Source organism: Galeopterus variegatus, unplaced genomic scaffold (assembly GCF_000696425.1).
Source record: "Galeopterus variegatus unplaced genomic scaffold, G_variegatus-3.0.2 Scaffold683, whole genome shotgun sequence".
Taxonomy (NCBI): domain Eukaryota; kingdom Metazoa; phylum Chordata; class Mammalia; order Dermoptera; family Cynocephalidae; genus Galeopterus; species Galeopterus variegatus.
Window position 1 is genome coordinate 445217 of NW_007726794.1, and position 16989 is coordinate 462205.

The 16989-nt window shown below is 34.9% G+C and overlaps 1 protein-coding gene across 1 annotated transcript in view; it reads right to left on the minus strand.

The window, feature by feature from the left end:
* AQR (aquarius intron-binding spliceosomal factor) overlaps positions 1-16989 on the minus strand; it is a 108096-nt gene that overhangs the window by 46908 nt on the left and 44199 nt on the right. Inside the window, exons 15-19 of the mRNA XM_008571346.1 lie at positions 15168-15288; positions 13498-13639; positions 8693-8871; positions 5348-5515; positions 3598-3767 (exon numbers count right to left, since the gene is read on the minus strand). Of these exons, the coding sequence (XP_008569568.1) occupies positions 3598-3767; positions 5348-5515; positions 8693-8871; positions 13498-13639; positions 15168-15288 (780 nt within the window). The remainder of the gene's footprint in view (positions 1-3597; positions 3768-5347; positions 5516-8692; positions 8872-13497; positions 13640-15167; positions 15289-16989) is intronic.

Sequence of the window (16989 nt, forward strand, 5' to 3'; positions counted from 1 at the left end):
CCCGGTCACTGGATCAGCGGGGTGCGGGAGCAACACCGAGGGTTGCAATCCCGTTGCCAGTCCCCGGTCCGGTACGGGGGCAACACTGAGGGTTGCGATCCGTTGCCGGACACGGAAAAAAGACAAAAAAAACCCCTAGAACAAAGGCGACCCCCTGCCGCACCCTGAATTGGCTGGTGTGGTCCCAGCCGCTGGAAAATAAAATCTTTTTCTCTTTTTCTATATCAGTCTCAAAAGGTGATTTTCTCCCGATGCCTATAACAATATAACAAGTCAGAAATATTAAAATTACCATTGTGAGAAATAAAAAATAGTTAACATGATAAAAATGTAGAAAATACCAAACAAAATTTCAGAATGAAAGAATCAGGACAATGATAAATGATCACCATAGTAGTTAACACATATACAACATCAAAAGTACTTACCAAAAGCCAAGGCAAATTCTTAGACTTTCCAAAAAATATTTCAACAAAGTGATCTATCCCACATATGGAATTAGGAGGCTAGGCTATTAATTTCAAAAAATAAATAAGCAAATCACCCATTTTTTAAATAAATGCTACATAATCTCACTTTTGAAAATAACAGGATAGTATATGTTAATCATACTCTTAATCAATTGTCTTATTTTATGTTCTTCCATTTACTACTACCTGAACTTCTCTTTGTCAGGTACTTGGTTATTTGCTTATCGTCTGTTTAATCCCCACTAAAAAATAATTTCCACAAGAGCAAGAATCTAGAACAGTTAATATATAGGAAAAGCAAATGGATGAATAGTCAGATAAATGAGTAGGTTCACATAACAATGATAAATAAGATGAGGGCTCTACTCACTAAGGAAATTATAATTCTAGCGGGAAAATAAAATATGTCCTTAACTACAGCAGAATGTGGCAAGGGCCGGCCCGGTGGCGCACTGCTACAGTGCGCTGCTTGGGAGCGCGGTGGCGCTCCTGCCGAGGGTTCGGATCCCACATACAGACCGGTTCCCGCTCACTGGCTGAGCGAGGTGTGGGAGCAACACCGAGGGTTGCGATCCCGTTGCCAGTCCCGGTCCGGTGCGGGCGCAACACCGAGGGTTGCAATCCGTTGCCGGACACGAAAAAAGACAAAAAGGAAAAAAAAGAAGTGGCAAACAGCGAAGAATATTACAAAATAAAATGGGAACACAGTCCATTGTAGATGAGAGATGGACACAGGGAGACTTTTAACATTAGGAAAGTGGAATTTTAATTTAGCTCAAGGAAAGGATTTGTGAAGGAGCTTTGAATTATTTCATCATTAATGGAAAGTCACAGAAATGTTTTGAGAAGCAGAGTAAAATGGTCAGTGTTCTTTCAGTAGGAGGAAATGTATCAAAAACAGGTGACTCTTTAAGGAGACTAAGAATAGAGAAAGAGGAGGCTATTGCAACTGTCCAGGCAAGAAGTAAAAGTATCCAGATTAGGACAGGCTGTATGAATTGGAAAAGAGAGAAGGAAACAAATGAGGGATGCTGCCCAGGTACATACGAAACATCAAAAACACCAAAAGAGCATTCTTCCTTTCCCAAACACAGGCAAGTTAATCATTCCCCCTCTTCCTTGGAACAGAACCTGAATACCTCCTTTGAACTTCCATGACAATTTTATCTGTACCCTCTGAGGGATGCTGCCCAGGTACATACGAAACATCAAAAACACCAAAAGAGCATTCTTCCTTTCTCAAACACAGGCAAGTTAATCATTCCCCCTCTTCCTTGGAACAGAACCTGAATACCTCCTTTGAACTTCCATGACAATTTTATCTGTACCCTTCTTATGGCTTGTGGCACCTTCTAAGCTTTCATGGTAGTTTTTTGTTTACATTTCTAACTTCCCTTGTTAGTGGTATAAGCTCCCTAAAGGTTTAAGCTGTGTCTGATTCATCTTTATAAGCTCCACGTAACTTAGAACAAAATCAGACACACCATAGGTACTAAATAAAATGGTCAAAAAATGAACATAAAAATTTTTTTTTTAGTTTTTACTGACATGACTGAGATTCATTTACTGAAAACTGATTAAATGTAAGACTGTCCTAGGTACTGCAAAACTTGGAGACTCTTAGATTTCTCCATCCTTCATTCACTCGATAGGTATTTATTAAGCACATATTATATACTAGGCACAATTCTAGGTGCTAGAGATATGCTGAGAGACAAAACAAAGACCCTGCCCTCACAGACTTGCATTCTAATGGGGAAGTCAGATAAATAACAAATGCATAATCATCAGGTATGATAAGGGCTTTGAGGAAAAATAAAGAAAATAGGACAGAGAATGATGAGAAGGGGAGATGCTACTTTAGCTAAGGCTGCCGGGGAAGGCTTCTCTTAGGAGGTGACATTGCACATGTAAAGTAAGGGAACAAACCACATAAATATCAGGGGAAATTGTCTAGGTGGAAGAAACACCATGTGCAGTCTTGGATTATTAAAGAATAGCAAAAAGGTCAGAGTGGCTGGCAAAAACTGAATAAGGGAAAAGTGTTAGAAAATGATGCTGGAGAGATAACCAGAGGACAGATACTGACAACATCTATTGGATTATAGCAAGAACTTTGTGATGAGAAACCATTAAAGAATGCTCAACAGGGGTACCAAGCTATGATTTACATTTTAAAAGGATCATTCAGCCACTATGCAGAGAAGAGTATAAGAGGATTAGTGGGTAAGAATGGAAGCAGGGAAGTGAGAGATGAAGGTGTCTTGAACATGGCATAAGTAGAGGTGATGAGCTAATCAGACTTACTGATGGATTGGATGTGGGGTGTGAGACAAAAAGAAATCAAGGATATCTCCATCCTTCTTGTCTTCAACAACAGGGTGAGATGGACAAGTTTCTTTGGTTTTCTTTTTTTAATCACAATGGGTAAGAAAAGGTAATAAAGTGATAGGAACATGTAAGAAATACTGCACTTTGGGGGAGAGAGAAAAGAAAGGCATTTTCTATTTCTGCAGAAGCTAGATGTTATCAAATGTTAGAACTGCTCAATGTTTAAGTTTTATAATATTGGTTCAAATAACAATTTTTAAAAACCTTCCATTACTAGAACCCTTCTCCCCACAGTTATTATAAAAGTAAAACTCTACAGCCCCCAAATCTCTCTTTTCCACTAATGAGTAAAATATAAATACATTATATCATAATCGGAGCCTAGAGGTTCCATATCTGTGTTCTTAAAGTGATTTAGAAGTACACCTACTTTTGGTTTAAAAAAGAAGCCTCAATAAACAAGTAAGCAAACAGTTTTCTTCATCTGATACTGGGGCATAAACTGAGTTCCTAATATACAAAAAGCAAGGAAGGAGGCTGACCTTTAGAAAACACCTGGATTCATTTATATTTTTAAGTTTTTAAACTTCTCATAAGACAAAATAGATTTAACAAATGAATTTCCTTAAGTTTTTAAATTTAACTGACATGTTACGAATTTAAGAGGACTATTTAGAATAAAAATAAAAGCAGTGATTATTATTTTGTGAACAAATCTTTTTCTTACCCAATACCTTTTATGTCTTAAAAGTTAAATTACAACATAGTACTTTTAGTTACATAGGCCAAAAATTACCTTAAAGTTATTTTCCTTTGGTTTTCTCCTCATTATTACATTGAAAGTGTCATATACATCTTCTGCTCCGTTTTGTATAGTACTGGTCATATCTTGTTGATACTGGTTCGGATCCAAAAACACTCTAAATGTCCTTGACTCTCCTCTAAGATTGGGTCTGGGTTCAGGTCCTGGACATTTTGAAAAGCTTTGTTAAATGAAACACCTACTTTTCAAACATCGAAGTTCAGTTACCAGTATTTCTTTTCTAGAAATGATTAGTAAACTGTCCACACTTAACTCTAACACTCCCCCACCCCGACTACAATGCCTTCCACTCATCCATTTCAATTTCCAAGAATCTGAAAGTATTTTCTCCTTTCTCTAAATTCTTACTATTTCTTCCCACAATAGTCATGTAATGTTTATGATGCAATGCTCGACACTGAGGGTTGCGATCCGTTGCCAGACAAGAAAAAAGACAAAAAGGAAAAAAAAAAAAGAAAAAAGAAAAAAAGTATATGTCCTCAACTAAAATAGCTCTTAGAAGTCAATGAACTTATCATTATTCTTGTTAGTCACTCACAGTTCTTACTGCTGCCTTATAAATAGTAAGTATTCAATAAATATTTTCTGGTTAAATAAATGTATGTATTTTAAGATTTAAGACACTGTTTTCTTATTCCTTACTTTGACAGAAGTTGATCACACTTCTCATCCTTCTACATTCCATACCTAATATCACCAGTATGAAAGGAAATTTCACATGCACAGAAATATGGGATACTAATGGCTGAAAGCCCAGAGGCTTTTTCTTGTTCCTTTGCCTTCCCTCTGGTTTTGGGGGGAGCCTTGGCACTGCAACTTTGGTCTCATTATGTGGCCTTGTGCTTATTCCCCCCATCCTCCTTTCCCTTCTCTTATTTTCTTTTATTCTAGAGATGAATAGCCTAATCATCATCAGGTAAGCAATGGTGTGATCTCGAAATCACAGGTGGTAGAAGCTGATTCAAGTTTCAAGGGAAGTTTAGCAACTGATTTATAAAATAAGCACAAGACATGGATGCAGTTATAATTTAATAATAAGCATTATAAAGGAAGTCAGGACAATAGAAGAAAGAATTTCAAAGGGATAATCAGTAATAAGCATAAAAAAATCAAAGAGCTGACTAACCCTGCAAAGCAGTGTTTTTAAATGGGATAATGCTGGCATCTTAGACAGGGCAACTCCTTTCATAAGACAGTTCTGTTTAGATGCTTAGAATTCTTGGCCCCCTCCACCAAATGCCAATGGCTTTCATTCTCTGTTACTACCTCAGTCGTTTGACAGCCTAAATATCACCACATATTTCCAAATATAGGGTAATACCATTCTCAATTGAGAATCATTGCTATAATGAACAAAAACAGTAAAACTTAAGAAAAAATTAAGCAAATATATCACTGAATACCAAAAAGCTTGAACAATTGTAAGAGGTATTTAGAGGTTTTTAAAAACAGTATTGTAAGCAGTATAAAGGGAAGTTTTGAATAAAGATTTCAAAAGATCTAGTTCTTTCTAATACCTAACATGGGAATTTTGAAATCATATCGCCTATTTCTAAGACTATGTGGTAAGTACCCTACACATATTTTATACATAATCCTTTGTGTCAATTTAGTATGTAAAACAACTAAAAAATATCACCTAAGAAACAAAAAGGAAAAAGGCAAGGAAATGTATTATTCTGTACACATATGAGAATTCTTTCAAAAATACTGATCACCATACCATCTTCAATGACACGTCCTTTATCATCCAGCATGCCCTGGATTTCACAGCCTCTGACATAAACCAGGCCAACCTGTTCAATAAAAGGTCTCCTCCGGTCAAACTTAGTGCCATAAGGTTTTGTGGGACGCACAGTAATTAAAAAGCATACATCATGCTTACGAAGACCTGGTAAAACATAAAGACATCTTCATTTATTGGAATTTCACTGTTTTCATCCTTTTGTTGGCAAATTCTCAACCTTTATCTCTGGAACAGAGATATAAAAAACATTTAAAAATCAGGGTGATCAATGATTATATTTGCACTGTAACATAATTATGAGTTTCCCTATGATATTTAGTATTCAATGTGTGATAGCAATCATTAGAATGAAAATCTCCCTTTATATTAAAATTAGAAACTTTTATACCACAAATACATCACTGAATAAGCCCTCCAAGACATGCTACAGCTCCAAAATTGGATACTCATCATCTTATTTCTAACATTCTTAATAAGTAACCAAAAATATGGCTGGCATATATAATCCATCTACATCATATTTAGCAGGTTTCTAACATCAATTTAAATTATCCATCAGTGTCATTTCAAAGACAGCCTACTTATATTTCACTAAAACGAGTCAACTGAAGAATAATTCACTAAGACACAAAGTGCTGTTTACAGATATCATCCTGAGAAAGATGGATGAACATATATAGTTTCTGTTGGCAAACAGTAAAAATTTTTATTAGTGAATGTCAAGAAATAGACTTGTGTCAAAGTCCATAGCTTCTCAGTCATTAGACCAAATAATGAACTCAAATGACTTCCCAGATCTATTAACAGTATAGAAACTGTAAGACAAAATATAAAATTAGACCTCACGGAATGTAATGTCACACCACTTAATCTTCCCATCTTTTTTGATCCAGTTTTGTTAGGCATCATATGATATAAATGCAAATTTGAACAGTATGCTTGCTTACAACTTTGGTAACAAGAAATACAACTAAATCAAATCAGCAGTGAGTGTGTGGCTATTGTACTCAAACTATTATGGTTTGCTTTAATTTGGAGTGGTGTTCAAGTGTGGGTAAAGGTAGAAATAATAAATCTGATTCATAATAATGACTTTATTTCTTTCCCAATAAATTCTATGCAAAGAAGCAGGAGAAGCAATGAGAGCTAAGGGGAAATGCTCTACTATCTGAGTTGTACTGCTTGCATGACATCTGATCTGTATAGCTCACTAGAAATATCTAAGTCTTACAGACAAAGCAGCCTTGAGAAGTCATTTAGTCCTTATCAGTGCAGAAGTTACTTTTTGGCATTACTGAGGGATGACCACTTGCTCCCTCCTAAAGCAGATCATTTTACCATGGGATATCTTAGATCTACATTTAAAAAAAACCTACATTACAATGAGCTCAACTATCTCTTTCCTTCCAATCATCTGTATCCACCCCATCCTAGCTGTGCCTTCTGCAGCAGAATCGGCATTTCAGTTTCATTAATTCTGTTTGCTTAATTTTAAACTGGGGTAACAGAGAAGATAAGGGCCTGAGCTTCACACCTTCTCAAAGGGACAAGAGGAATATTTTATAGCATTTAGTTTAAAATCTTCAAAACTATTCTCTATTTTCATAAGACAATATTCATGTCTGTTCACAACCTCTCTCATTTTTTGTTCCCTTTTTCTATTTGGTTACCCCATTTGTGATTAAAACAGCAGATGAATTTTGGCCCTAGCCTCTCAGAAAACACGTCTTTCCCCACCGTACCTCGTGATATGAATTACTTGTCCCATAATACTCTACTATTCCCTATCTTGCCCATCAAAATTTACCCTTTCTATTTTTCATTCTACCAGCGGCCAATATTTAAAAGAAAAAAGAAAAAAAAAAAAAAAAAAGATGACTGTTTCATGTCCTTCAGATAGCAGTCTCCAAAGTAACAGAAGAAAGGGGGTGTCTGAAAAAAACACCTTTTTTTCCCCTTAACACTATAACACAGCCCTGTCATCTGTCATCTATACATTTCTATAGAGTCTTTTTAAATTTCCAACCATTCTACTTCTGGAGGTACCCAATTAATTACCTGTTTATTACCCACTGTGTAAAACAGTGTTTAATATATCCTTTTAATAAGAACAAGACCTTCTCCAGCAACTTAATGTCTTTCTCAAGGCTCAGCAGTAATAAAGGTGCACATTATCCTAAAAATACAATGCACCAGATTGGAACTCTCTTGAAAAACAAAGGAGTCACAAAAACAGTCTGTCACAAACTATACCCACTACAGTAACCATTTGTTAAACATTGGCCAGCTTCATTGCTGGACAGTCTCAGAATTCTTCAATAAATATATCATATAGTCCCTAACGTTATAAACAGCTGTGTTGGGAGCAATATTCTGAAAACCGATCCAATAAGGGACTATCCTTTACCTTCTGGCATGCCAAGAAGGTAGAAGGAGATAAAATCTACCCACTACTGTTTCTCACAACAGGACAGCATGTAAGACCTCTCAGGCAGCTGGGATTAAAAATATGAAAGTGCCAATTAAAAATCATCTCATGTGCTACTTTGGCACCGATGTTACCAACATTTCAACTCTATTGCACTTAGTAACTTTGAACACATCTGCCTCTAAATTGTGACCTAGAACACTTCTCCCTAAAATCTTTCCTAGTAAAAAAAATAGGGGAAATAACTCATTTAATTTCTCTATAATCATTATATATCCTTGAGTACAACTGATATCACTGATTCTTTTCCTTTTAGTGAAAATAAATTATTTTTATTTCTTTGAGTTGTTTTACTACACCCCTAAAAATTCCTTTTGGGATTGCCTAATTTTGATTTTGTACCTTTATTTTCCCCAAAGTGTATGCATCCCTATTCTTTTCAGCTTGGCTGCTTTTATCTTTTGAAAATACTAATTTTCCTTATTTACTCTGTATATGTGTGCAAATTATATGTGGGTTTTCTCCTTTTCTTTAGTAACAATGAATGTTTTTATTCTTTTTATATTGATCCTACACATCCATACATATTTAACTTACTAAATTTAATACTGAAAGTGATCTCCTCTCAACTTTGCAAACTCCTATTTTCAAAGCACTTTGATATGCATGCAATTTTATGCCCTTTATTAAAATATTCTTGTATGATACTTGGTATTTTTACTACTAATATTTAGAAAGATAATTGCTATTATTTAAATAAAAGTTCAAGGATAAAGTTTAATAAAAGTTTAAAAGGATAACATTTAATAAAAGTACTTTGCTAATGCTCTAAGTGAAAGTCTATAAACTAAAAAGGCAAAAAGGTAACTTCACTTTTTGAAATACAAAATTACCTTCCCATTCATCTTTGATGTGATCTCTGACATTCAGATTGATGGTAACATCCGCACGAACTCGAGTTGGCCAGTTTTCACCTATGTTGGGCTTGGCAACCTCAACTACTGTGAAAGCCACAATGGGTTGGGCCATTCGTGCCCAACCACCGAACACTACACCACCATACTCAGATTGCCTGAAAGGCAAAGAAACACATGATCAACTCAAATAAACAACCACTTTTCCCCAACTTTTAGACAAGTAAAACCAGTAAGTAAAAATTCATGTTTAGCTAGTATTTCAGTCGTAACTTTAGAACTCCTTATTTCTAAACTTAAAAAATAAATCTAACTCTCAATATATAGGGAGTATATATGATAGTACAAAACAGGTACATGTAGTCCAGAAAAGAAAGGGAAGTAAAGGAATATACCTCCCTCAGAAAATAAGATAAAACTATGTACATAAGAGCTTTCTGGACCTGAGCCATTTTATCAAGGAAAAAAATAATCCAGCATACTTATAGTTTTATTTTATTTCAGCTTTACTGAGGTATAATTGACAAATAAAAATTGCACAAGGTTCTTCAACAAGTTCATGGAAAAAACTGAATTAAAAGATAATATGAATCTCTCCATGAACTTTCTGAAGACTCCTCACATATCTTTAAGGAATACAATGTGATATTTTGATATAATATATATATATACACACACACATATTGTCACATTTTCTTTATCCATTCATCCTTTGGTAGACACTTAGGTTGTTTCCGTATCTTGGCTATTGCAAATAATCTGCCACGAACATGAGAGTACAGATATCTCATCAGGACAGGGATTTTATTTCCTTTAGATATATACCCAGAAGTGAAATTACTGGATCATATGATAGTTCTATTTTTAATTTTCTGAGGAACCTCCATACTGTTTTCCAAAATGCTGTACTATCTCCACCAACAGTGTACAAGGATTCCCTTTTCCTCACATCCTCCCCAACATTTGTTATCTTTTGACTTTTTGATGACAGTCATCCTAACAAATGTGAGTTGCTATCTCACTGTGGTTTTCACTTGCATCCCCCCAATGATTAATGATGATGAACACATTTTCCTGTACCTGTTTCCCAATTGTATGTCTTCTTTGGAAAAATTGTCTGTTCAGGTCTTTTGCCCATTTGTAATTGGGTTATTTGTTTTTCTGCTATTGAGTTGTATGAGTTCATTATATATTTTGGATATTAACCCTTTATCAGATATATGATTTGCAGATATTTTCTCCCATTTCATATGGTTGCCTTTCGTTATTTCCTTTGCTGTGCAGAAACTTTTTAGTTTGACGTAGTCCCCACTTGTTTATTTTTCCTTTTGTTGCCTGTGCTTTTGGCATCATATCCAAAAAAATCACTGCGAAGACCAATGTCATGGAGCTTTTCCCCTGTGTTTTCTTCTAGGCATGTCATGGTTTCAGGTCTTACGTTTAAGGCTTTAATCTATTTTTGAGTTGATTTTTGTGTATGGTATAAAATAGGAATCCAATTTCATTTTTTTGCATGCAGATCTCTAGTTTTCCCAATCCCATTTACTGAAGAGACTATCCTTTCCCCATTATGTATTCTTGGCACATGTCTCGATGATTAGTTGATAGTGCATGTGTGGATTTATTTCTGGGCTTTCTATTCTCTTCCATTGCTCTGTGTGTCTGTTTTTATGCTAGTACCATACTGTTTTGGTTATTATAACTTTCTAATATAATTTGAAATAGGGATGTGTGATGCCTCTAGTTTTGTTCTTCTTGATCAAAATTGCTTTATCTGTTTGGGGTCTTTTCATGTTACTAATTATCGTACTTTCATTTCAGCTTGAAGAACTCCCCTTAGTATTTTTTGCAAGGCAGGTCAGTGATGATGAACTCCCTCAGCTTTTGTTTGTCTTTCTCTCTTCTTCATTTCTGAAGGACAGCTTTACTTAGTTTTATTTTATATTCTCTTCTTTTTCCCCTCATTGCTTTATCTGTTTGGGGTCTTTTCATGTTACTAATTATCGTACTTTCATTTCAGCTTGAAGAACTCCCCTTAGTATTTTTTGCAAGGCAGGTCAGTGATGATGAACTCCCTCAGCTTTTGTTTGTCTTTATCTCTTCTTCATTTCTGAAGGACAGCTTTACTTAGTTTTATTTTATATTCTCTTCTTTTTCCCCTCTTCATCAATAGACTGTTAATATTTTATCTTCTGTACTTTAAATATTTCTATAAGGTGCTTCAAATATGGTTTAGAACAAGCTATAATTTACAAAATTAAAAACAAGTAAACAGATGATTATATCTATACAAATGCCTCCTTTAGATCACAGTATTTAAATTATTTAAAAGAAGTTCTTATGGATTGAAGGAAAAAATAATCAGAATTTACAAAATTAAAAACAAGTAAACAGATGATTATATCTATACAAATGCCTCCTTTAGATAACAGTATTTAAATTATTTAAAAGAAGTTCTTATGGATTGAAGGAAAAAATAATCAATCTAGTTGTAATAACCAGAACCACTGACATCCAAATATTCTTTCTTTCTTCTTATGTTAGTCTAACTAGTGCTTTAGTTTTTACATTAAATAGTGTATATGGGAAATCTGTAACATAAAATCTGCAGCAGCATTGCAAAATTGGAAAGTACTCCTAAAAATGGCATGCTTACAGAGATAAACTACATCCTATGTAAAGGCTTTATGTCACAACAAAAAAAATTGTAAACTTCATAACATCAAAGAGAGAAATTAAAATTCTACAGTCCAACAAATTGATTAGTACTGGGACAATTTCTACAAGACTAACTTTGTTAAGCCCTTGTGAAATAACTATCATCTTTTCCATTTTTTATGGCTTTACTGCACTATAGTTTACATACCATAAAATTTATTTACTGTAAATGTATAAGTCAATAACTTTTAGTAAATTTACAGAGTTGTGTATCCATCATCACAATCAAATTTTAGAACATTTCCATCATCCTTAAAAATGATCCCTCTTGTCCAATTGTAGTCAATTCTTACCCCCAGGCAACCACTAATTTACTCCTCTTACTCCTTATTCTTATGAAACCTACTTGAAATGTGAAGCATTAAAAAATATAGATTTCTGCCTCTTATGAGCACACCCTCTCCTATTACTGTTCAGTGGTTCCAGCAGGATGAAAATGTGATATTAGAATCATGTAATGAATAAAAATGCCTCTGCTCCATTTCTACCTTTAGGATAGATGGGACAAAAAGAAGCTGGCCCCTTTTTAGATCTCGTCATTTTTAATAGTTTTCAATGATGTATAAAAAGAACGTAAATTTAGGAAAATTTATTATTACAATTGTGAATGAATTAACTCCAAAAAGTGACATTTTCTTCCTCCTACTAGAAAATGGCATAATTAAAAAAAATTCCTTTATTAATAGAACATAAGTACTCTAAGTATTTTTTTTGTATTTGATGCTTAAGTAAAATACAAGTGAATTCTATTTGTTAACTGGCTAGTTAATAAATCCCTAGTTCATAAAATGGCCCAAATTAGGTCTAGAATCTGAGCACATAAACTCAAGGTAACAATAAATAGTTAGGAAGTTTTCTGATCAAGCACTCCCCCGGGTCCGAACAATGGGCAATAATTTCAGCAAAGCTGTGGGCAGGGAGGATCAGCCAGAGGGCATACAAATTTCACAGTGCTAGCCTGCCTACTGACTCAACTGATTATTAAGTCAAAAATACTTTGTGTTGTGTTTTATAGTTTCACCCAGAATAACTTTTTGCATAATAATTAAAAAAATAAAACTGTGTATAAAATAAAATATGGAAGTGAAAAAAATAGATCATAATCACAGTGTCCATGGTAGCTCTCTGTAATTAGTAAGGAAAGAAGTCTGGAAAATACCTGAATCAGTTCACATTAAAAATGTTAAGCTTTTCACATAAAACGCAGTATAATTTTATATGTATATATGGTATGACTATAACGTAATAAAAATCTAGTTCACGGAATTAATTTTACTCATTTACAATCACTTGTGATATATAACTTACCTCCATCAATTTTATACTTAGAGTGAAATAGTGAATAAAGAGCATCTACCAAAACTTAGTCATGAATAAAAAAATCAACTTTCAAAAATCTTGAAATGTAAATCTGCCTACAATAACTAGAATAAGAGATTTTTCTTAGCTAAAGGAATTCCAGACATGAACTAGCAGATGAGGAGTCAAATTTAAGCAAAAGAGTTCCTCAAATAATCAGACCTACTCATCTGGCCCTAAAAGTAAATCCTAATGATTTAGTCTTTTCAAGGTAATCTATGGATGGAGGGCCAGAGAAGACTTTCCAGTGTACCACTCTGTGTAATGTTTGGAGACATCCCCCATCCTCTCTGATTCACTTAGAGACTACTGGCAACAGTCACAAGAGTAGTTTCATAAACTTCGTCCAGGACTTAAACTGTCCTGCCCTAGTACAGGCCTGCTGGCCAAACCCTATACTTTCCTTTTTATACTTTTACTAATGTCCAACCTACTCTACATTTCTCCCTTCCCTCCCTGAGCATGATGATTTTTTCTCCCTTATCTCCAGTCCCCCAGCCCCACCCCCAAATATCCAGATACATATTTTAGCACTTTCAATATATTTTAATTCACATTAAAGAATTTCCTAAAGAGTAAATATCTCCATCTTGGACGGCATCTTCACGCCAGGTATATTATTTCTAAATATACTAATAAGGTTTCTGATGGAAGTATATGAGTCACTGTTTGCATCTCTTCATTACAAGTAGAATCAATTTACTAACCATGGTTTCATTCTGCTGACACTATCCTCGATGTCCTGCCTAATTTCATATGTTGATTCCAAGCGGAAGAGATTAAAGTTCCTTAGGAGGTAGTCATGAAGAGTCAAAAACTGCAAATTCAACTTGGGAAGAGCAAGACAACCTGAAAAGGAAAATAATATCTATATTTGAATTATTCTTTTAATCAGACATCTGCTCTATGGACAAAAAATGGCACCACAAACTTGGTAAGAATCTAATGATGTCTGAAATGTGGTATGTTCAATAATGTCTTATTTTTATTTTCACACAGATATTAAAAACAGGCTAACAAATGCTATCTATTAAGAACTGGGAATAGGGGCCGGCCCGGTGGCGCACTGCTACAGTGCGCCGCTTGGGAGCATGGCAGCACTCCCACCGAGGGTTCGGATCCCACGTACAGACCAGTTCCCGCTCACTGGCTGAGCGAGGTGCGGATGCAACACTGAGGGTTGCGATCCCGTTGCCGGTCTGGTCTGGTACGGGTGTGACACTGAGGGTTGCGATCCGTTGCCAGACACGAAAAAAGACAAAAAGGAAAAAAAAAAAAAAAAGACTGGGAATAAAAGATGAGTTTATTAACTCATGTAATCTGCATTATCAGTGATTCATTTGTAAACAGTGCTTCTTCAAAGTATTTGAAGATACTTAACACTAATACAGTCTTAAGTAGTTTAAAACCTTTTCGGCCATACCAGAACTCTCCCATGTGCCCCTTCCTAGTTACAGCTTCTTCCTTCAACCTGAAAGTAACCATTTCCTGACTTGTATAAAAATCATTATCTCAAATTTCTTTATAGCTTTATCACCCAAGTGTGCACCCCTAGACATGAGAAAACAACACATTAACCACTATAAGGACATAAAAAGATATGAAGACTGCCTATTCTGAAATCTAGCACAATTTTAGTACACTGGGTTTATTGGAGTTATGGGTCTAGGATATGACTCTAAAGTAACCATTTTTTCTTTTAAATAAATGTATCAATACTTGTACTTGTGATGTCTTTAAAATATCTACATTTCTTCTAATAATGATTTCCTGAAATTTCTTTTGAAATATGCCTTCAAAATATGTCAGACAGCACTTTTGCACATACTCAATTGTGGCAAATTCTTGTCCTCAGAGGATGAGTGAAAAGCACTTAGAACCAAATCTAGTGTAATAGGTAGGTGAACAAACTAGGCAATACCATTTTGGATCAAAACTAAGGGTTTATTATCAACTAGTGATAATGTCTATTTGGTGGTCATTACCTGACGTTTACAAAGATTTCAAGAGCCTCTAAAAAAGTCTTTGAAAAATAAAGCTCTGCCAAACACAGTCTCTCATAGTGACACAATAAAAGCTACAGTTCCTGCATTATTAGATCTCCTTAAAAACACAGTCTTACTGCTTTATAGTCATAGTTTATACAGGGTGATACACATACTAGGGTATAGTTAGATTTAATAAAAATTCTTAGTGCTAAGCATTCAAAATACTAAATCTTTTCTAGCTTGTAAAGTTGAACTTCAGGGTACCAGAAAGTTACCCTAATGTATAGAGTAGACTAGAGTCATTTTTAATTACATATGATGTAACGTAGTTTCATGTTAACATAATTAATTTTCATATTAGACCTGAATCCTGCATATCTTTACCATACCTTCCCCAGAATAGTACTCAGTTGGGACAATATTTTCATCCCATATAATTTTCTCAGTTGGATACAAAGGCATCTGGTTCAACTGCTGAATCTGAGAAATTCGACGTTCATGACGAGACACCTAAAAGAAAGAAAAGCGGTTCATGCAGAAAGTTAGAAGCATCTTTTTTCAATCAAAGTAATTTATGGAGAAATTCCCCATGAAGAAGGGATGAGATGTTTCGTGCCTTTCAGTTACTATAGCACTTTAACAAGAGCTTTTTTTCCTTTCCTGTTTTCTCCATAAATCAGAGATGAAAGAGGTACCAATAATAACAGGCTTTGAATCAGACAGACCTGACTTGAAATCCCAGCTCCTCAGTTATGAGCAATGTAAAAGCTGGGCAAGTTGCTTCAACCTTCCTGATCTTAAATTTCCTTTTCAGTGAAACAGATAAAATGCCAGGCACCTCTCAGGTTTCTTATAAAAACATTGGTAATATTGTGAAATGGTGTCGAAGTCTCTGGCACCAAGAGTTTAAAAACCACAGCACGCAGTATTAACTAATGAAAAAAATATGAGCCCTAAGTCATGGATGTACAATCAGGAAAGTTTCTTAATCTCGCGCCCTTAGCCTTTTCCTTTATCAAACGAAAGATGGACCAGATGATCTCTGTGTCGCCTTCCATGGTGACCTCTATGTACCTTAATATTATAGTAATCTAATTCAAATATAAAAATAAGCTTGTTACCTAATTAACAATGCTAAAATAATGACACATTTGAAAAAATGTGTCACATTCTCTTCAGTGAAGATAATATTATTTTAGGAAAAAAGATATTGTGATATCTAAACAATATTTATATTTCAACTTTTTAATAATAGTTTGCATATTAGAAAAATCCAAAGCCTGAGGAAATCCTTTAGAAAAGGGAAGAAACGACAGACAATGTTGTGGCACTCTAAATTTAAAAAATTATTTTCTTTCGGCATAGCTACCCAAATTTTAAAAATAAAATGTTAGCTTATAAGACCCTAAAAGGTATAGGATCAACTTTATATTCAAATCTATTTTCCATTAGAATCATTCTTGGGGGAAAAAAAATCCTCATTTCTTCTATAGTAAAGACTTATTATTAATTCCAAAAATTAGACTCAAGGGATTTTACATTGTCAGAAAACAGCACAAGGAAATTTTAGGAAGCACGTGTCAGTCAGAGACAATAAAAATTGATTTGCAAGCAGAAAGGCAACGATGGTAACTCAAGACATATAATTCACGCAAGTAAATATATCAATAAAAAAGTATTTTCTATGCTTGAATTAATTTAAAACAGTTCCCAAGGATTTCTCCCCAAATGGCACTTAAACACCTGTCACTAGGCTTAAAACATCTGCTTCAATTAGTTTCCTGTCACTGTCCCTCAAAACTAGCATACTATCTTCCTTACTACAATGAGGGACTATATATATATTTTTTTCTTTGTGACCGGTAAGGGGATCGCAACCCTTGGCTTGGTGTCACCTGCACCGCGCTCAGCCAGTGAGTGCACCGGCCATCCCTATATAGGATCTGAACCTGCAGCGGGAGCACCGCTGCGCTCCCAGCGCCGCACTCTCCCGAGTGAGCCATGGGGTCGGCCCAATGAGGGACTATATATACTTTCTATATTAAAAGTATTAGATTGGAAAACAAATCACAAAACAGTGTGCCTAATACGGCTCTATATGTATAAGCAGAATGTATATATGTATCAATATATATTTTGGCACAAAACAGTCTGAAACATATTAAAAGCTACTCAATCTTACAGCAGTCAGGAAACAATAAATTAAAACAA